The sequence below is a fragment of the Saccopteryx bilineata genome, chromosome 8 (genome assembly GCF_036850765.1).
Source record: "Saccopteryx bilineata isolate mSacBil1 chromosome 8, mSacBil1_pri_phased_curated, whole genome shotgun sequence".
Taxonomy (NCBI): Eukaryota; Metazoa; Chordata; class Mammalia; order Chiroptera; family Emballonuridae; genus Saccopteryx; species Saccopteryx bilineata.
This window is the reverse complement of record NC_089497.1, coordinates 54395010-54417370: the sequence shown is the minus strand read 5'-3', so window position 1 is coordinate 54417370 and position 22361 is coordinate 54395010. Positions and strand designations below refer to the sequence as shown.

The 22361-nt window shown below is 47.8% G+C and overlaps 1 protein-coding gene across 1 annotated transcript in view; it reads left to right on the top strand.

Moving 5' to 3' along the window:
* The window catches only part of ITGB5 (integrin subunit beta 5), a 144903-nt gene that overhangs the window by 59499 nt on the left and 63043 nt on the right, over window positions 1-22361 (top strand). Inside the window, exons 6-7 of the mRNA XM_066240754.1 lie at window positions 19873-20034; window positions 21977-22072. Coding sequence (XP_066096851.1) covers window positions 19873-20034; window positions 21977-22072 — 258 coding nt within the window. The remainder of the gene's footprint in view (window positions 1-19872; window positions 20035-21976; window positions 22073-22361) is intronic.

Below are 22361 nucleotides of genomic sequence, written 5' to 3'. Positions count from 1 at the left end.
TGAAGCAAATCCCAGATATCATTTATTTCAATGATATTTTGATTTTTATTGATGGTTTGATTTCAGTGATAATTAGATTTTTTTATTTCAGTGATAGAGTGTTAAAGTTGTTTGTTTGTTTTTTGTAAGTCCTAAGCATTCCTTACCTTGCTTACCGAGTTTTCTGCCTCCTGATTTGCACAGATTACCCTTCCACGTAATCCTGCAAACTGAGTGTGGCAGAGCCAGCAGGCCTGCACCCCTGCCGTTAGAGACGAGCCTCCTGTACCCGGGAGCTGGCTGGCCGAGCCCTGCAGCACCACAGGCCTCCTCGGACCCCAGCCCTTGGAGATGCCACTGCTGATACTCTCACAGCCACAGGGGCTCTTTGTTCTGGTTTTATTCTCACTCTGGTTTCCCTGGGACAGATTGTTAGTTATCAAGTGAGATTTAGGGGTTTGGAATGTTCACATGACTGACCTTATATCCCAAACCCATGGCCTGCTCTGTATTTCTTGGAAAGCTGTTCTTTGCCAACAGAAGGACACTGTCTGTTTCTATTTAAGATTTGATTTAGAAGAAGGACCTTGTTCCCATAACTGGAAGTTCTGAAGGACTGTCTTTCCCCCAGATGGTCACATTGCTGTAAAGGCCGTCTAACACTGTCCACAGGTCAGGAATGCCTTGATCATCAATGCAGGCTGTAAAGCCAGTATCCACGGCCACCATCACAGCCGCCTGGCCCATGCAGGTTCCCATTAGATTCAGACAGATGGTAATGAAACAATGGAGCCAAGAACTGGTGGGCCATCATCTTTAATCCTAGTTTGTACCCGGCGGGCAAGTAAAAACACACACTGGGCTTCAAAACCCACTCATTCAGTGCTCACAAAGCTACTGACTTATCCGAGTTTCCTAGAATCAAAGGTTTCTAGCTCACCAGACTTATTCACCTCTGTTCCCCATCTCCTTCCTTTTCCCTGTACAAACTGGCTTCTCACTCAGCACTCCACCATCTTGGCTGCTTCTCCTGGCCTCCTCCACGTGGCCTTTCTTTGCTCTCCTTTTCTGCTCTCTCCTCTAATGCTAATCTCAGGAACCGAGAGAGCAAGCTCCCGGTCTGCCCCTCTTTATAGTGCAGAAATCAAAACCTTTAATCCAATATACAAAATAGGGAAGTCTCTAATACAAAGTCACTTATCTGAGGCATGATGGGATTGTACCACCCCATATCAAAAAGAGTGGGAAAGGCTTAGTCCTAAAACCAAGCCCCAGGCTACAAGGATCCTGTCTGCCCACAGCCCAGCCCCAACACACATTAATACAATCACGCCCATCCCAAGCAATCACCTGGGTGATGGGCTTCCACGTGGGCAGCGCCATCTTTAACAAAGTGAGCATAATATATTTTATCTGCCCAACACAGGCATTCTTTCAACAAGTCCTACCCATCAGGGTTGGAGTGAGGGAATGTCACTACTGCCCTTAATTTCATCTCTTTACCTAGAAATCTATTATTGAACCTGTTCATGTGTTTTCTTTGTCAGAATGATAATTTCTCCCATTACCACTTTCATTGCCCTCTCAGGACTTTCTAGAAGTTGATTCTAATTTGTCTATTCTGAAATCATAGGTGAGAGTTTGATGAGTGGTTCAGATTGGAACTATGGCTGCTTTCTTGTTCCTCCAAACGAGTGCCCTTGGCCTGGGGTGGTGGGAGGAGTGGCCAAGGAGCTCTGTGTTCCAAGTTGCCAGTCACCACTTTGCCTCTCTTCTTCATGACTCTCAGCTTAAATAAGCTGTCTGCAAGTTTGAGCTTGGCTGGGTACATCCTGGCTGCACACGGGTCTGCGGACTGCTTTCTCCTTTCAGACTGGAAAGGAGCCCTGTGTAATGCAGCATGTTTTCCCTTTTGGCCTCAGCTTTTAGTGCCCTGGCATTTATCTTCCATATCCTTAGACAGACGTTCTGTTTTAATCTTGGTTCTTACATTTTGCATTCTATGTTAAAATTTGAAATCCTTGTATGCCTACTCAGAAATAGGTGGATGAATAAACCTCAAAGCAAACAAAGCAAGTGTACGGGCTGAATCAAGGACTTGACATGGACTGGGTCTTTTCTTCCTTTGCTGGTCAGAGCATTCTGATCTACAGTGGAGACCGCAGCCCCAGGGGGGCTGGAGGGACAGCTGAACTCTGATAAGACTTTTCTGCAAGAATGCAAATTCTGTGGACCTCTAGAAGCAAAGTAATTGCTGCCCTTGCTCAACCATCCTCTGCACTCCAGATGTTTTATGTACAAAAGCCTCTGATCCACAGTCCTTTAGTGTATGGTTGGGAGTTGTCCCCAGTTTGCAGATGAGAAAACTGAGCGGCACTGGGATTCATTACACTTACCCTTAATAAGGGGCAGGACCAGGACCGGAGCCAGATCTGGTTGATTCTAAAGCCCGTACCCTCTCTGTTACCTGGTTCCCCGGGCACTTCAGAAAGTAGCAGTGCCGTGCAGAGCGGAGAGTCTTCTGTGATTCAGGCTCTGCCTCTTCTGCTACCGACTGGCTCTGTGGAAGCCGGCGGACCTCTCCAGGCCTCAGAGTGCTCCTCTGAGTAATTCTGGACGGTGGGGCTCCAGGGAAGGTCTCCAGGATGCCCCCAGCTGTACTGGTCAGTGCTGATTTTCACGGAGGATTGTTAAAGCCCCTGTTCCCTTTGCTCAGTGCCCTTGGTTTTGCTTTTTTTCCTCCTGGTTCCGCTTGCACCCCAGGCTGGCTAGGGGCTGCTACAGATACCAGGGAAGGGAGACGTGGAGTCAGGCATGGCTGCGAGAGGTTCCACTCCACACCCTCCCATGGCTGGGGAATGGGAGGGTGTGGAGTGGAACCTCTCGCAGCCATGCCTGACTCTATTTTTGACTTGTTGCCTGCTTCTTGTAGACCTCAGACTTGTACCGTTTTTTTCGAGCATGAGTTGAGAAATGTTGGGAGTTACCTCTTTTCCCTTGAAGAAGGCAGCCACCCCTGACGCCTGCGTGCCACCTGAAGGGACCCCCCTGGCATTCTGTTTTCTTGCTCTCCGATTGTCTGCCTCAGCGTGTGGGAGCCGTTTGGATTCTGGGGCTCGCTCCCGTGCAGCCTGCTTGCCCCTCCTCTGGTTCAGCGTCTCATGAACCAGCAGGGAAGTTCTGAATCGCCCTGCGGCCGTGGAAGCTGTGGGGCTGCCCGTGCAGGTTTGCAGGCCCGCTGCTCATGCAGCATTTTTGTTGGAGGAGCTGAAGGTTCTCCTTGGCTTTCTGTCTGGCAGGTAGCTGTCGTTGAATAATGTGCACTGTTGAGTCCCTTGGCTGTTTTAGTCCCTGAGGTGATGTCTGCTTGTGTTGCCCCTGCCCGTGAGTCCTGTGGTGGGCTTCCCTGCCCTGCTCACAGCACCGAGCCCTCTCAGGAGGGCTGAGAACTGACTGAATTACAACTCAGAATTGTCAACAGGGCGTGAGTGAGAGTTTACAGCCCTTTCTATCTTCCCGCATAAATATCTGTTTCCCACACGCCTTGGCCCCCTCTGCAGACGGTAGCTGGGAAGAGCCATCCTGGGGAAAGTTGGGAGTCCCCTTCCGTGACTACGGCTGTATTTCTGTACCTGGCATGAATGTCGATTTTTTTTTTTTTTTTTGCATTTTTCTGAAGCTGGAAACAGGGAGAGACAGTCAGACAGACTCCTGCATGCGCCCGACCGGGATCCACCCCGCACGCCTACCAGGGGTGACGCTCTGCCCACCAGGGGGCGATGCTCTGCCCCTCCGGGGCATCGCTCTGTCGCGACCAGAGCCACTCTAGCGCCTGAGGCAGAGGCCACAGAGCCATCCCCAGCGCCCGGGCCATCTTTGCTCCAGTGGAGCCTTGGCTGCGGGAGGGGAAGAGAGAGACAGAGAGGAAGGCGCGGCGGAGGGGTGGAGAAGCAAATGGGCGCTTCTCCTGTGTGCCCTGGCCGGGAATCGAACCCGGGTCCTCCGCACGCTAGGCCGACGCTCTACCACTGAGCCAACCGGCCAGGGCTCGATTTTTCGTTTCAAGTGATGGCTCCTTTTTGCTTTAAAAGTCCATTTGGCAAAGAGGGAAAGAGACGAAGGTTTATCCTCGGCCCTCCGGGGCTGCTCTCCCCAGCCTCCACCCCCGGCCTCCATCCCCGGCCTCTGCGTTCCGGCCACAGCGACCTTGAGTCAGTCACTCTGACTCCTGTGAGGTCCTTTGCACGTATTGTTTCCACTGCTTGGAATATTCCTCCCCTAGCTGTGTTCCAGCTCTTCTTACCCTCTTTTCTTTTTGTTAAATTATTAGGCCTTATTTTGTAAGAGCAGTTTCAGGTTTACAGTAGAATTTAAGGACCCGGAGTTCCCATGCAGCCTCTCCTCCCACCTGCCCCCCCCACACACACTCAGCCTCCCCATTATCAGCACCCCCACCAGAGCTGTACATTTGTTACAACTGAAGAACCTACAGTGACACGTCATTATCACCCCAAGTCCACAGTCTACTTTGGGGTTCACTCTTGGTGGCATACATCCTGTGGGTGTGGACAAACATAATGACGCGTGTCCCCTGTTACAGTGTCATATGGAGCAGTTCCACTGCCCTGAAAATCCTCTGTGCCCTGCCTGTGCGAACCTCCCTTTTTCTTCCCTGAACCTTCTTTTCTTTTGATGTGTAATCTATGGCTCCTCACGGTTCTGATCTCCACTTCCTTGTCTGAGTAGGGGGAGTTTCCCTGATCGGTCCTCCTAATCAGGTCTGAGTCCCCGAGCACCAGGCCCTTGGTCACACCCGCCCCAGTTCCCATTTCATTTCTAGTTGAGCCACTCCCTGAGTGCTACCTGTTTCCCCGGAGGCAGCAGGCTCCCCACAGACAGGGCCCCTGTCCCTTTTCTCGCCAGACCTCAGGGGCCACTGTTTCCATGGAGTCTGTGTTTTTGTCCAGTGGCTACTGGCGCCTGCGTTCTGCAGCCGCCCCTTCTAGCCCGTCTTGCGTGGTTTCCAGCGGTGCAGCCTCGCTCCCAGCACCAAGCCCCTGCCTGGCACATGACAGGTTCTTCTTAAACATTTGGTGAAGAAACAGAAACTTTGTTCTTGCACGTTCCTTTATGCTTCCGGAGTTCAGGATCCCCCAGATCCACCCTCTCAGACTCCTGGCTGCCCCTGTCACAGTGCTTCACACGCGTCCCTTAAAGCAGACCCAGAACGGCTACTTGGCAAAACTTCCCAATGCAGTATTTGCCGAGTCCCCAGGAAGTGCTCGGTGGCAGGCAGAGTGATGAAAATTAGAGATGAGAAAACGTCCCTGTCGTGGGGACTTGATTTGATTGGCAGGTCCACCAGGAAGTCACTGAAACAACCTTCTTGCAAACATGAGATGGAACCATATGAAATTATTGACATTTGACTATTAATGATATATGATATTTGACAACTGTTAACATCTCCTACAAAAATAGAAAACTCATAGGATTCAACCCTGTACGTTCCGGGTGTTTCTCCAGTTTAGACTGGACTTGCCACACAGCCCACGTCAGTCCTGTCCTACTGCGCCATGTTGAGGTCTGGGCTTGCTTGCATGAATGTCTAGTCCTGAGTCACAGGCTGAGATTTCTTTTCCCCAAGGAAAGAAATACACTTTTGCCCTCAAGTTTAACCACAGAACATATTTTTTAAAAAAGATATTTTATTACAAATATGGATGGAAGCAGGAAAACAAACTACTAATGAGAACATGTTTATTGTTATAAAGTGACCAGAATAGGCTCGAGCCAATCGCAGAGGACTCTAACCTTGTTTTTCATTATGTACTGGTTGGAATTCAGACTCCTCAGTGCTCAGATCTGCTGTGGGGACCGTCCCCTGGCTGGTCAAGTGGGTGTAGCTCCCTTGCCTTCCTCATCTCCTCCCCCAACCAGTTCTCTCTCTCGCTCGCTCGCTCTCCCTGTGAGCGCTTGCCTGGAAGGTTAGTGTGTGGTGTTTGAGTAAGACATTTGACAATTTATTAAGTACTTACTGTGTGCAAGATAGCACACCAGGTGCTGTGAAGGATGCGTGGATGCCCGGGCCACAGCCCTGTCCGCGTGGACCTCGTCTCAGTTGGAAGACCAATGCCTGTACACAACCTCAGGTCCCAGCTCAGCGCACAGACTCGGGGGAAGGGCTGGCCCCAGCTCAGCACACAGACTCCGGGGAAGGGCTGGTCCCTGAGGACCCAGAGACTGAATCATAGCGTTCTTGTCCTTCAGGGGGTCACCTTGGCCTCTTTGCCTCCCCTGTTTGCCTCGAGGCTCTGATGCTGATGATGTATTGATTACCACTGGCCAGTGCTTTGTGAGAGCAGGCCCCACGCCACGTGCTCCACAGAGGTTATTTAGAAAATAAGCCTAGAAAAATTGAGTAACTTCTCAGAGGTCTTACAGCTGGAAATGCCAGAGCCAGAGATGGAACTGTACCTACTGAAGCCAGAGTTCTTAACCTTGATATTAGAGTGCCTGCCACCGGAAGGGAAAAGTGGGAGGCGTGTGCTCCCAGAGAGAGCAAAGTCCTCATCTAAGAAATCAGTCCAACTTCCTGTGTGACCAAGTCTGCAACCCATAGAGCAGAGCCGGGTCAGTCCTTGGGGAAGACAGTTGCCCATGCTTCTGTGCTCTGGAGTGAAGACCTTCTGGTTACCAGGGAGTTATAGCAGCTCTGGCAGCCCTCGGGGTTTCCCAGGGAGACCACTAGCCCCGTCCCAGGTCAGGGCACTGATGGAGCCCAGTACTTTGAATGAGCATGCTTATCTTTGCCCTTAGTTTCCCTGTTGGTAAACCGGAAACTCTGATGCCGGCTTCCCATGCCTAATTCAGAGGGCGTCTCAGAGCCATGGTTCTGCTCTCTGTCTCACCCAGGTAACGCAGTGGAGATACTCTCGGTCGGCAGGTCCCTTTCAGCAGCTAGGGAGTATGTGGCTGGTGACTCTTTAGTGATAACTGAGGCCCATGGGCCACGTTGACATCTGGCTTGAGGATCCGTTTGTTTGGGTGAATGTTAATTTTCTTTGGCTAGATTGACCGTGAGATCAGAAAATCTGGGCACACAAAGGTAATGTTTCCGTCATCACTGAAACTGCTCCCGGGACACTGTTTGCCAGAGTGTGTTGTGAGCATTATCTCCCCACAAGCAAGCCACGGTGAGCCAGCCAGCCCACTCTCAGGCACTGTCCATCTGTGTTTCCTAAGACACTGAGTGGGGGGCTCAGCTTTTCCAGATTCCAAAGAATTGGCATTCTAGGCCCTCCCCTGCGCTCTCCCCACCTCCATGTGCACGCTGCTGGGGTCCCTGTGTACGTCGCTGTGAACATCAGGGGACCCTCATGAGCCCCTCGCAAGCTTCAGCTGCCAAACACAGGACACGCTCTCCAGCCCTGCTCTCCTCTGCGCAGCCAGGCCGCAGGGAGGGGACTGCGTCTGCCTCTGGTCACTGCATTTGAGACAGATGCTGATAGTGAGAGTGGACGGTGCTGGGCTGGGGGCTGTGTCCTGGGGGAGTGCTTAAAGGTTCATGAGGAGGAGGGACACCAGAGGAAGCAGTGTGGGACCTGACCTAAGACATCGTGATAGAAGAGGGATGGACTCTGTGTACTAGGGCAGCCACAGGGAAGCAAGTTTGGATTCAACATAAGAAACAATTTTCTTACAAAGAGTGCCCCCCTGCCCGTGGGGTGAGTATCAGATGAAAGATTTCTGCATTGGCTGGAGCTTGGACAAGCCAACCTCTGGGGTTTCTTCCAAACTTTAGGTGCTACTGTTTCCTCTGAATCAGTTTTTCTCTTCAGTGACCTCTACACTGGCCCCTCTAGCCTTCTGTGGTTCTCAGTAGTGTACCCTCTAAGCTGCACTTCTAACTGGCCACTGTGACCTTGAACTGTACTGTGCATTTTCATTTGTATGCCTGGCTCAGCTCTCTTTGAGCGGATGCCTGGAAAAGCTTTGCCTGGCTCCCGGTGGCTTCCCATGGAGTCCACTTAGCATGTGGGTAGAAGTCCAGGTGGGGTGGGCAGCTCTACAAGAGGACCCAGCGATGACTAGAGGTGGCGGGGAAGTGTGGAAGCCTGCTCTTGTTCCTTTGGTCTTCCTCCTTTGTCAGCCTTTGCAGTCCCTGAGTGTGACTCCTTCCAGCCCCGGAAATCAAATCGCCCACAGGCTGGAGACTCATATCCTCAACCAGGGACACCACATCTTTACTCCCTAGCTCTTGTTTCTCTCTCCCCTAGCCCCACACTCTCCAGAGCCAGATAGTGGCGGAGAACAAGACAGCAAGTCTGTGTTCACTCTTGGCAGGAGACAGCTTTTATCCGTCTTCTCAAAGGCTGGAAGGCCAAGTCTTCCTTCTGTTCTGCTTCCCCTTTTCACGGACCACTTCCTCTTCACCATTTCACAGTGTCCACACCTGGGGGACTGACTTCCATGCCTGGCTGCCCAGGTCCTCCGGTAACCCCCCCCCCGCCCCCGCCCCTGGCTACCCTGGCCCCTCTCCGCTCCTCCACCCTCCCGAGCTTGTATCAGACAGTCCCGCGCCCCGGTGGCCACCCTTCCTGCAGTTCCCATTAGTTTTCTCATATCTCAATGCATGGTGGGTGATTTAATTAAATGTTTTTACTTATGATAGCCTTTTAGTGCCTCTCATAGAAATTGTAGATGTTTGTTAGATTCCAGAGCATATGAAATAGCTGGCGGGATTGTGAGCGAAGTGATTTAGGACTGGTAGACATCGTGAGGGAGATACGCAACCCGGTTCCACCTGTGTCTTCAGTCGCTCAGTCCTGGTCGGCCACAGAGAGGCCCCAGGAGCGAGGCTGGGGGATTTGTGGGGTCGGGAATGGAGCCCCAGCACGACGTTCTCAGCCTTGGCTGCATGGCAGACCCACCCGGGGCGCTTTGAAAACCTTGGTGACAGGGCGACAGGTCAGCCCTGTTACATGAGCGCCTCTGGGCACCCGTTCGGTTAAAGCTCCCTGGAGGGGCCCTGAGTGCTGTCAGACAGAGACCTGCCGTGAGTGGGAGGCTGGAGGGGCCGGAGAACCTCTGTCTGGGAGAAGGAGGGAAAAGGTCGTGTGGACAGAGATTCAGAGGAGGAAATAAAGGCAATACGTCTGCTACTCTTGGCGGGGGTGGAGGGAGAAGTGATAAGAGGTTGGCAGAGTCAAGAGAAGGGTTAGTAAAAGTGAGTCCAAGCCAAGTGTTAGGCACATGGAAAGAAAGCAGAGGAGAGACTGACCGTTGAGCAAATTCTCTAAAGAGGGTGGGATTTAGGGGCTGCGTTTCTTGGGGGAGGGAGGAGCACTCCTTCAGTAAGATCAGAGGAGAGGGCAGGAGGTGGCCCCTTTATTACGAGGCATCCTGGGACCATGGAACCAGACAATGAGGAAGACTGGAACAGGCAAGAGGCAAGTCCTGTTACCTTCCTCTCTTGTTGGCAACAAAAAAAGCAAAGTCACCTCCTGGAGCAAGTGTGGGAACTGGAGGTATGAAGGCTGACACAGACCTTGTGGTGAATTTGATGCAGATTTGACCAGCGAACAGAGAGAAGCTGAGTGACTCGCCGTCTTGGCCAGACTTGAGCCCAGAGTGTTTCCGTCCTGCCTGTCCTGACACTTTCCTCTGAGGGCTGACCTCTGTCGCATTGAATGGAATTGGCTTTTAAAATTTTTGGTTTTATAGAGATTTGGAGAAGAGTTTAGGTCTTTTTAAGATTTTTTTTTCTTAAAATAGTTTCTATAAAAAGAGAACATATTCAGGCTAAACACTTAGAAAGTGCTGGTAGGCAGAAAGGGGATAAACATCACCCACAATCCTGCAACCCAAACATAAGACTGTGTGTTTCTGGGTTGCAGACTTCAGTTCCAGGTTTTCAACCCCACGGAAATACCCTTGACTGACACTGTCCATTCTTGACTGTTTACTTAACATGCAGGTACTACTGCATTGGGTACTGTTTGTATATCATTTTGTCTAATCTTCTCCACAGCCCTATTTGATGGGTACTATTATCATCTCTTTCTCAGAGCTGAGAAGCTGGAACTAGGAAAGATGGAGCCTAAGATCACAAAGACAGGCTGAGGCAGACATGGGGCTGGGCAGATTTGCCAGCCATCTGAGCGCAAGCCCCTCGCTGCTATGCGGAGGCTGCCCAGAACAAAGAATATGGATAAGTGGTTTTCCCAGCACAGTACTCAGTCTGTTCTTGTGATTTATTGTATTTAAATAACTTTCTGAGCAAATCAAGCCTTCTTTTGTTTAAATAAAAACTTGATTGAGGTATAATTGACATACTATAAATTATACGTATACAGCCTGACCAGGTGGGTGGCGCAGTGGATAGAGCGTCAGACTGGGATACGGAGGAATCAGGTTCGAGACCCCGAGGTCGCCAGCTTGAGCGCAGGCTCATCTGGTTTGAGCAAAAGCTCACCAGCTTGAGCCTGAGGTTGCTGGCTTGAACAAGGGGTCACTCGGTCTGCTGTGTCCCCCCCCCCACCATCAAGGCACATATGAGAAATCAATGAACAACAACTGAGGAGCTGTAACGAAGAATTGATCTTTCTCATCTCTCTCCCTTCCTGTCTGTCTGTCCCTATCTGTCCCTCTCACTGACTCTCTCTGTCTCTGCCACAAAAAAAGTGTACAATTTGAAAATGTTGACGTATACACACACCTGTGAGATACATACACAGCACAGTGAAAATAATGAACATACCTTTCTCCCCGCCAAGGGCGTTTATGCTTCTCTGTCTCTTCTCCCGCCTGCACCTTTGTCCCCGCACCCCCTGCAGCCACGGACTTGTTTTCTGTCACTACACAATAGTTTGAACTTGCTGAAATTTTCTAAATATAGTTTATACTCTTTTTTGGTCTGGTTTATTTCATTCAGCACAATTATTTTGAGATTCTTCTGTGCCGTTTAGTGTCTCCACTCATTCCTTTTGTTACTGAGGAGTATTTCATTGTATGGATGTACCACAGATTGTTTATCCATCTACCTCCTGATGGGCATTTGTGTTGTTTTATTTATAGTTTTTACATACTACAAAAAGAACTACTGTAAATGTTTGTGTTGAAGTCTTTGTATGGACATACACTTCTATTTCTCATAGGCCGATACTTAGGACTGGGAAGGTTGGATCATCTGGTAGGTGTTTCATTTTCTAAGTAACTGCCAGTTTTGCAAAGTGACATGTACCATTTTACATACCTGCTGGCAGTGCATGGTAGTTTCATTTCTTCCACATCTCCATCAACATTTGGTATGATTAGTCTTTTTAATTTTTTTTCTTTTTTGACAGAGACGGGGGGAGGGGACAGATAGGGACAGACAGGCATGAAGGGAGAGAAGGGAGAGAGATGAGAACCATTAATTCTTTGTTGAGGCACCTTAGGTGTTCATTAATTACTTTCTCATATGTGCCTTGAAGGGGGGCTACAGCAGAGTGAGTGACCCCTTGCTCAAGCCAGCAACCTTGGGCTCAAGCCAGCAACCATGGGTCATGTCTATGATCCCACGCTCAAGCTGGTGAGCTTGCACTCAAGCCAGATGAGTCCATGCTCAAGCCAACAATCTCGGAGTTTTGAACCTGAGTCCTCTGTGTCCCAGTCTGTTGCTCTATCCACTGTGCCACCACTTGGTCAGGTTAATTTTTTTTTTTAGTTGAGGCCTTTAGTTGAAGAGGGGAGGCAGAGAGACAGACTCCCGCATGAGCCCTGTCCGGGATCCACCTGGCAACCCCTGTCTGGGGTCAATGCTCGAATCAACTGAGCTATTCTTAGCACCTGAGGCTTATGCTAGAACCAGTTGAGCTATCCTCAGTGCCTAGGGCAGAAGCTTGAACTAGTTGAGCTACTGGCTGTGGGAGAAGAAGAGAGAGAGAAGGGGGAGAGGGAGGGGAAGAAAATCAGGTTGTCACTTCTCATGTGTGCCCTGACTGGGAATCAAACCTGGGACATCCATACACTGGGCTGATGCTCTATCCACTGAGCAAACCAGCCAGGGCCCTTTAATTTTTTTTAAATTGAGCTATTGACTTAACATTATTCGTTTCAAGAGTACAATGTAGTGATTCGACATTTGTATATATTGCAAAATGATCACAAAAACCCAGTCAACATCTGTCACTGCACAGTTATAGATTTCTTTCTTGATGGTGAAAGCTTTTAAGAGCCACTCTCCTAGCTGCTTTCCAGTACGCAGTGCAGTAGCCACTCTCCTAGCTGCTTTCCAGTATGCAGTGCAGTAGCCACTCTCCTAGCTGCTTTCCAGTACGCAGTGCAGTAGCCACTCTCCTAGCTGCTTTCCAGTACGCAGTGAAGTAGCCACTCCCCTAGCTGCTTTCCAGTACGCAGTGAAGTAGCCACTCCCCTAGCTGCTTTCCAGTATGCAGTGCAGTAGCCACTCTCCTAGCTGCTTTCCAGTATGCAGTGCAGTATTGTGAACTACAGCCGCCGTGCTGTGCAGTATGCAGTGCAGTATTATGAACCACAGCCGCCATGCTGTACAGTACAGCCCCTTGACTTATTTTATACCCAGAAGTTTGTACGTTTTGACCCCACTTCACCCATTTAGCCTTTTTAATTTTAGCCATTGTATTAGGTGTGTGGTAGAATCTCATTGTGGTTTTAATTAATGGAAAGCCCTTAAACTCTTTGGTATGCAATACTGTACAGTCCCTGTAACAAGTGGAGTCTCATACCAAGTAGTGCAATAAAAAGTAAAGAAATGTAAAAATTATTGCTAGTCTTAGAGTAATAATTATAGGTTCCTTTTTTGTTTTTGTTCTTTTTATGTGCTGAGTACTTTAAAATGCATTGAGTCTAAATGTAGCATCCCCTTGCAAAGTAGGATCATCTGCATTTCACAGATGATGCTATAAAGGCTGAGAGAGGTGAGACGGCTCACACAGGGTCTCATAGTTAGAGCAAAATGGAGATTTGAACTCAGCCTCATCTGTTCCAGAGCTTACATACTCTGTCCCCTAGGCTGTACTGTATTTTTTTAAGTGCTTTTCATTTTTTAAAATAAATATTTATTTTCCCTCTATTGCTCTCTACCCCAAACATGGAATACAGGACCTAAGACTTCAAAACAGATAGCTCTGCTGACCAGGCAGACAGTAGGAAATTTATTTTGAATATAAATTCTTTATGGAGTCATAACTTGTAAAATCTCCAAGCCCCAAAGGCTGGGTGAATAAATATGCATGTCCTGACTCATTCTCTGCAGCCCGACCTCTGGGCCAAGTTTGCTAACGTGGCTTACATAACAAGGGTCCACTTCAGAGGACATGGGCTTTATTATTGTTCCATGCCCCGCTCTTAATTGGTGGAGCTATTTCTGTTGCAGATTCAACCTTTACATTCAACAAGCATTCACTTTGGTCCTGGCAGCCTTTAGTTGAGAGCCTCCCTTGTGCTTTCATGAATTAACACATTTTTTACACACACACACACACACACACACACACACACACACACACACCACTTCCTCTCTCAATATATGACTGGGTAGTTTAGCATTGTGGATAAGAGACAAGTAATTTGTAATCTGACCCTGGGTCCTTACTAGTTCAGTGACCTTGGGCAAGTTACTGAATGTTTCTGAACGCTGGTTTCCTCATCTACAAGATGGCAATACATATATTACTTACTTCACAGGGGTTGCCCTGAAGATTGAATGGAATAATGGAGGTGATCAATAAATGTTAGGTATTATTCTTATTTTACTGACAAGAAAAATGCTTTTGAGGTGTTCAACAATTTGGTCAAAGCTCCACAGTAATTAGGACTAGCAGCAGAATTCAGATGCTCACCTTCAGGTGCCCAGGTGGCTCCTTGTTCTGTCTCCTCGCTTCCCCTCTCCTTTCCGTCCCCACAAGTCCCTTGAGAAGCTGGCATGGGAGAAAAGGAAACCAAAAAAGTTAAATGACAGAGCCAACATTCGGAACCCAGTCTCATAAAAGTAGTACTTGCTTATTGAAGATAATTTGGAAAAAAGAAGCAGAGATTGCCCATAATCTTAACCCCAGCCCTATTATGGGGAACATTGTTTCTATGTCTTACTGTCTTTGTAATAGAAAGTGATGCAATTACAATGCTGTTTCTCTGCTTTTCACTTTATGTCATAAATGTTTACACATAATTTCATACTTCTTATGAACATAACTTCTAATGACCATAGAGGAGTTATCTCCCCATTTACTTAACTATTCCCAAATGGCAGGACATTCATGTCTTTCCCTTTTTGTTACTATTAGTAAAAATACTGTTGTGTATTTTTTCAGAATAGTTCTTACAAAGTGTCGCCTGAAGTAGAATAATTGAGTCAAAAGATATATTCTTCAGGCCTGATCTGTGGTGGCGCAGTGGTTAAAGCGTCGACCTGGAAATGTTGAGGTTGCCGGTTCGAAACCCTGGGCTTGCCTGGTCAAGGCACATATGGGAGTTGATGCTTCCAGCTCCTCCCCCCTTCTCTCTCTCCTCTCTCCTCTCTCTCTCTCTCTCTCTCTGTCTCCCTCTCTCTCTCTAAAATGAATAAATAAATAAATTAATTTTAAAAAAGATATATTCTTCAGTAAGGGTTTTCTAAAAGTCTGGTTTATTGAGGGAAAATTTACAGAGTAAAATTCACCCTTTTTTAGGTGTAAAGCCTTCCAGCTACCCTACAATTAAGATATAGAATATCTTTGTCACCACAGTTTCCAAGTGTCCCTTTGTTGTCCATCCTCTCTCTACCCTCAGACTTCGGCAACACCAACCAGTTTGTTTTCTGTCCCTACATTTTTGTCTTTTCCTCAATGTTGTAGAAATGGAGTTAGTAAATCACCTCTGAGTCAGGCGTCTTTCACTTCCCACAATGCTTTTGAGACTCATCGAACTTGCTGTGTATCCATAGTTTGTTTCTTTCACTGCTGAGTAGTATCCCATTGTGCCGATATACTACAACATGTCTATCTAGTCTCTGCTCCATGGCCATTTGAGTTGTTCCTAGTTTTTGGTCATTATGAATAGCTGCTATAAATATTTGCACAGAGGGTTTTAGGGGAGCCTAAATTTTCATTTCTTTTGAGTGGGATTACTAGGTTGATGGTAGGTGTGTATTGACTTTATAAGAACTTGCCAAACTTTGTTTTCCACTTGCGGAAACATTCTGTTTTCTCACTAGCAATTATGAGAGTTCCATTTTGTTCCAAGTCCTTACTGTCACTTGGTATTGTCAGAGTTGGTTGTTTGCCAGTGGAAAAGCTATGTAATGTCTTTCTCATTGTGGTTTTAATGTGTATCTCCTTAATGACTGGTGATGCTGAGGATCCTTTTCTTGAGAGAAAGAGAGGGAGAGAGAGACAGGAAGGGAGAGAGATGAGAAACATCAACTCATAGTTGCATCACTTTAGTTGTTCATTGACTGCTTCTCATGTGTGCCTTGACCGGGAGGTTCAAGTCAAGCCAGTGACCCCTCACTCAAGCCAGCAACCTTAGGCTTCAAGCCAGCAACCTTGGGAATCATACTGATGATCCACACTCAAGCTAGAGAACTCATACTCAAGCCAGCGACCTGGGGGTTTTGAACCTGGAACCTCAGCATCCCAGTTTGATACCCTATCCATTGTGCCACCACCAGTCAGATCTGAGGATCCTTTCATGTACCTATTTCCATCCATATGTCTTCTTTAGTAAAATGTATGTTCAAGTCTCTATCTTTTTAATTTAGTTGTTTTCTTATTGTTGACCTCTGAGAGTTTTCTATATATTAGAGGCAAGTCCTTTATCAGATTTTTATTTTTTGCAAATATTTTCTTTCAATCGGTGTCTTGTCATTTCATTTTCTTAATGATATCTTTTAAAGAGCAAATGTTTCTAATTTTGATGAAGTCCAGTTCATCAGTTTTTTAGTCCAATGAACTGTCTTATCCAAGAACACTTTGCCTATACCAAGGTCACAAAGATTTTCTCTGGTTTTCTTCAGAAGCTCTATAGATTTTGGTCTGTGATCTACTTTAGGTTAATTTTTACATTTAATGAGATATGTGGGTTGAGCATTATTTTTTCTGATGGATGTCTCATTGATTCAGTGCCTTCATTTGAGCTGACTCTGTGTGGGTCCACTTCTGGTCTCTATTCTGTTCCAGTGGTTTGTGCATCTACTTTTCTGCCAGTCCTGTAATGTCTCGACGAGTGTAGCTTGACAGTATAGATGGTGAGTCTCCAGTTTGTAGGGTTTTTTTTTTTATTGTTTGGCTAGTCTCCATTGTTTGCCTTTCCACATAAGTTTTAGAATCAGCTTGTCATTTTCTCAAAAAGGTCGTCTGGGCTTTTGATTGGGATTGTGTCAAACCTGTAGCTCACTGGGGAGAATGACATCATAAAACCATTAACTTCCAATCCATGAAAGTATTCTTTCTGTCATTTATTGAGGTTTCTGATTTTCTTTAATGTTTTTAATACATCTGTCTAATTAAAAGTTGGTCTTCTACATTCATGTTAGGGTGTTTAGTACATAGCTGTGCCTTTCTGGATAACAGAACCACACTTTTCCTGTCCAGAAGCCTTGCTGGTTTATATTCTCTTGATCATGCTCTATCTTCCATGGATTTCACCCCCTCCTCTCCACACTCCATAAAATACAGTTATTGCTTTATTTATTTAAAAGTTTTAAGCTTTTTTCCCCAAAGTAAAATCTACCTATAGAAGATTCTACATAAAAATGCATTTTGATAAATTTTCACAAGGTAGAAATACCAGGTCAAGAAACAGAACATTACCAACAACCCAGGACCTCCCTGTGACCTCTTCTTTTACTCCCCTACCCTCACCCCAATCCTGCCCCCAATGGGAACCTCAACTTCTAACACCGTAAGTTAGTTATAGCATAGCTTAAAATTTCAGTGCTATTAAGGGACCTTTTAGATGGCTTGTTCCAGGTCTCCAAAATGTGCCTAGCCTCCTCATTTGGCCTTTGCTAATGCTTAGAATGACCACCTACCCCCTCTTCCAGCTTCCTTGAAGAGTCCTCCTCATCCCTCCAGCTCAGGATAAATTTCGTCTACCCTGGAGGTCTTTCTCTGCTTGGCTCTCCCAGTTACCACTGACATTGTACCGTATTTCCCCATGTATAAGATGCACCTTAATTTTGGGGGCTGAAATTTGAAAAAAAAATGTATTACATAAAGTTACTGAACTCAGGTTTTATTCATCATAAAATTCCTACAGCTCCTCATCACTGACTGTCAAAACTCCCATCTATTAGCTTGTCCTCATCTGTGTCTGATGATAAATCACTATCTTCATATATTGCCTCGTCCTCAGTTCCATCTATGGCATTTGAAATGCCATATTTCTACAACCACTGTATAAGACGCATCTAGTTTTTGACCCCAAAGTTTTTGAAAAAGGGTACATCTTATACATGGGGAAGTATGGTACTTACCTCCATTAGAATATCCATGTGCTGTAAGTAATCAACTACTGGTACACAGCAAGTTTAATGAAGTCCAGTTCATCAATTTTTATTTTTTTTTACAGGGACAGAGAGAGAGGGATAGATAGAGACAGACAGACAGGAACAGAGAGAGATGAGAAGCATCAATCATTAGTTTTTCGTTGCGCGTTGCTTCTTCTTAGTTGTTCATTGATTGCTTTCTCATATGTGCCTTGACTGCGGGCCTTCAGCAGACCGAGTAACCCCTTGCTCGAGCCAGCGACCTTGGGTCCAAATTGGTGAGCTTTTGCTCAAACCAGATGAGCCCGTGCTCAAGCTGGAGACCTCGGGGTCTTGAACCTGGGTCCTTCCACATCCCAGTCCGACGTTCTATCCACTGCGCCACCGCCTGGTCAGGCTCATCAATTATTTTATCCTATGAACTGTCTTATCTAGGATATCTCTGCCTAGACTCAGTGCCTTCATTGGGGCCTGGCACACAGTAGGAGTCAATAATTGTATGGTGGAGCCCTGGCACCAGCTGGCTCAGAGGATGAAGCATTGGTCCAGCATGCGGACATCCCAGCTTTAATTTCCAGTCAGCACACATGAGCAGTGACCATCTGCTTCTCTCCCTCTCCCCCTTCCTCTGTCTTCTTTCCTCTCACAGCCAGTGGCTCAACTGATTTAAGTGTCAGCCCTGGGTGCTGAGGATAGCTTGGTTGGTCTGAGTGTGTCAGCCTCAGGTGCTGATTGAAGCTCGGTTGATTCAAGCATTAGCCCCAGACAGGGGTTGCTGGGTGGGTCCTAGTTGGGGTACATGCAGGAGTCTATCTTTTCCCGTCCTCTCACTTAAAAAAATTGTATGTTCGGGGTGAATGTTGAGAGTCAGGGGAGCTGATTCCCTAAAAGGTTAAGTTCCTTACAGTGGGCTTCCTAGCTTTCAGTCCTCACTGGCCTGGATACTTTTCTCCCTCATGTTACTCTGACTTTCTGTGTTTTTTTTATTTTTTATTTTCATGCTGCTTTTGGAGTAAGTGAGAAAACATCACAGCTCTTGAAAGCTGTTATGTTCATTGTTATGGTGATAAGACAGAGAAGAAGAAACCCTCACCCCCTCATCTGCTGTGAGAGCAATAGCTTTTTTTTTTTTTTTTTTTTTTTTGTATTTTTCTGAAGTTGGAAACGGGGAGGCAGTCAGACAGACTCCCACATGCGCCCGACCGGGATCCACCCGGCATGCCTACCAGGGGACGATGCTCTGCCCATCTGGGGAGTTGCTCCGCTGCAACCAGAGCCACTCTAGTGTCTGGGGCAGAGGCTACAGAGCCATCCTCAGCGCCCGGGCCAACTTTGCTCCAATGGAACCTTGGCTGCGGGAGGGGAAGAGAGAGACAGAGAGGAAGGAGAGGGGGAGGGGTGGAGAAGTAGATGGGCGCTTCTCCTGTGTGCCCTGGCCGGGAATCGAACCCGGGACTCCTGCATGCCAGGCCGATGCTCCACCACTGAGCCAACCGGCCAGGGCCGAGAGCAATAGCTTTTAATTGTCAAGTCTGTGAATTTGGTCTTGAGTTCAGTCTATAGTGTGCATGTGTCAAAAACTCTCAACAGTGTTTAAACCCTTCATATATTCACCCTGCTACCGACATATTTTGGGATGCCCTTCCGCTGTTAGTAAGACGGCAACCATATCTCAATTTTTGTTGCTCAGTGTCAGGGCTTAGCTGCTCCTAGTGTAGTGTTAGGGTCACAGTGGCCAAATATGAAAAATCGAGTTTTTCATTGCAATACAGATGGTATTTAGCTGTGACTCCTGACGGATGAGTGGATACATTCCATGTAGTAAAGCAATAAGGGGAGAAAAGAGTTAATCTGATTGAACTAAAACACTAATGTGGTTCAATTAATGATGGGAGTGGTTTACACCTGCCAGTATGGATGGTGGGTTTTACCAAATCCTCTAAAGACATATCGGCCTGTTGGTGAGTACTCCATTTTGAGTAATTTAGGGACTGAAGTGTTCACTTACTTGTCATCTTAGACAAGCTAGCCTGCCCAAGGGTGTTGTGAGAGGTTGGGGTGGGGTAAACGCTGTTTGGGGAAGGAGCCCTGAGGTGTGAACTGCAGGGACCAGAGAGGAGTGTGACGGGCTGGAGGGAAGAGGCCAGCATGTGGGCCTGGATGAGCCAAACTGGGGTGACTGGTCTCCATGCATTTAGTTTCCCTGTCCAGGCTGTGTCTCTTCCGAGCTCTGTGGGATTTCTCTCTAGCGGTTTTATTTGGGTCCTCGGGAGCACCGGAGAATTCCCCTGATTCAGACCAACCACGACCCCTGGTAATGAGCTGGTGCCTGGTCTGATGTGCATGGCAGGCTCGGGTGGTGCTCAGAAAGGCTTTGCACTCATCACCCCTCTGTTCCTCAGGAGAAGGTTGGCTGGCGAAAGGATGCCTTGCACTTGCTGGTCTTCACATCGGACGACGTGCCCCACATCGCACTTGATGGAAAACTGGGGGGCCTGGTGCAGCCACACGACGGCCAGTGCCACCTGAATGAGGCCAACGAGTACACCGCGTCCAACCAGATGGTGAGGGCGGGCCCGAGTGCTGCCCCACGACCCTGCGTGGTTCAAGGGCTCACCTGACGGTGAAATCCTTGTCTGGCCCTCTGCTCGCTGGCTTTCCCATCCGTTTTGGGGACTGGGTTTCACTGCACCGTCTTCTCCAGCTGGGCCTCCAGACTTCCTCATTGACATGGAGCATTTCTCAGGGAAGTCTGTTGCTGGTTCGTCCTTCTGCATGGCGCACCTCAATGGGAGTGTCTCACTGAGGAAAGAGGTGATGGGGGTAGACAGCAGAAATCTCAGAGGAGAAAGGTGACCTTACAGGATGGTGGGGACTATACTCCTCAGAGATCAAAACTAGGATAGAAGTTACAGGACCAAACAAGCCAACACAAAACTTCCCGACTTCTAGAGACCAGCTCCCTGAGGCGCTGTGTCCGTCAGTGTCAGAAGTAGGGCAGAAGGCACCCTGCATGGAATGGGAGGCCCCAAGGATCTTCCAGTTCCAGTGATCTATGACCATGACCATATAATCTAAAAGAATTTATGTAAAGTTTCAAACGTATACAATGATCTATACGTATACAATGATTCATTTCCAGTGAAATGAATTCCTATGTTCCTGCTACCCAGACCCAACAATTACCAAGATCTTGTCACACTTTCTATTCAATGAAAAAAATAAATCTAAACCTTCTTCCTTCCCAAATCCATTCGGGTGTCTGGCTAGAAAGGGATTCTTTCTCATTTTCTTTGCTGGATAAGCCCATTTTCTCCAGTATCAAGAGGTGGCCAATGTCCAAGCCTTCCCTATTACCCAAGAATAATGAAGTCTGGGAAAAGGAGTCATAACTGTAGAACCTGATAACTATAGAACAGATATGAACCTCTGTACTTATCATTAGCCCTTAAAATTCTTCAGGACATTGTTAAAATACTTCTTCTCTCCCTCTCTTCTTCTCTCCCTCTCTTCTTCCCTCTTTCCTTCCTTCCCTCCCTCCCTCCCTCCCTCTCTCCCTCCTTCCCTCATATCCCATCCCCCGCCATGTCCCAACCTTTAGTCCATAGGTCAGCAGCCTCTTCTGCTCATTCTGAGCCATGTACAGGACTCAGCAGGATGTGTGGTGGGGTGGGGTGGGGTGGGGCACCAGTAGGCCCAGTTGTTAGTCACAGGAAAAGGAGATCAGGAGGAAAGGTCTTAAGGAATGGAAGAAGATACTAGGTGCTGATGGTAGATGGGTAGATGGTAGGATGTGGTAGATGGTAGATCCTTTCAGCAGGGCTGGGAGCTCCCAACTCTGCCCCATCCCTGCTGAAAGGATGGAAACATAGACTAGGTATGAGCAACCTCTGTTCATCACTTCTCCATGCTCTGGGGTGGGAGAGGTTAGTTTGGTAGGTGCTAGACGGTCCTTTTCTGGAGGGCCTGCTCTACACATTTCCTCTGTAGGAGCTGCCGTCGGGGCTTTGTGATTGAGGGGCTGCTGGGGAAGATGCTTTTCCTGGCAAGCAATGAGTCACTGAGTGCAAGCTGGAGCCTGGTAGTATCTCAGCCCATTAGAAATGTTACAGCCTTACCCGGGTTCGATTCCCGGCCAGGGCACATAGGAGAAGCGCCCATTTGCTTCTCCACCCCTCTCCCCCTCTCCTTCCTCTCTGTCTCTCTCTTCCCCTCCCGCAGCCAAGGCTCCATTGGAGCAAAGATGGCCCGGGTGCTGGGGATGGCTCCTTGGCCTCTGCCCCAGGCGCTAGAGTGGCTCTGGTCACGGCAGAGCGACGCCCCGGAGGGGCAGAGCATCGCCCCCTGGTGGGCAGAGCATCGCCCCTGGTGGGCGTGCCGGGTGGATCCCGGTTGGGCGCATGCGGGAGTCTGTCTGACTGTCTCTCCCCGTTTCCAACTTCAGAAAAATACAAAAAAAAAAAAAAAAAAGAAATGTTACAGCCTTGACTTCTACATTGGTCTTAGGACTATCCATCCCTTGCGTTGCTGGGAGAGAAGTTGGCAGAGAACAACATCAACCTCATCTTTGCAGTGACGAAGAACCATTATATGCTCTATAAGGTATACCTGGAGGGAGGGAGGGAAGCAAGCTGGTGTCCTGATTCTGGGGTCCATGCTGACCCTAAGGTGAATGGGAGACTAGAATGTGGGGTGAGGAGTGTTGACAGCGCTACTCTGTGTGTGGGGGAGCCCTGTCTCAATCTAGTGGAAAATACTACATCACTCATTCTAGTATTCTGGAGTTTTCCGGCCTTGCCCACAGAGTGCGGGAGACCAGTGGGTTAGCCTGGGACAGGAATTCCCAAAGAAAACAATAAATGTCTTGAGTTAACAGAGCAGTCTTTGTATG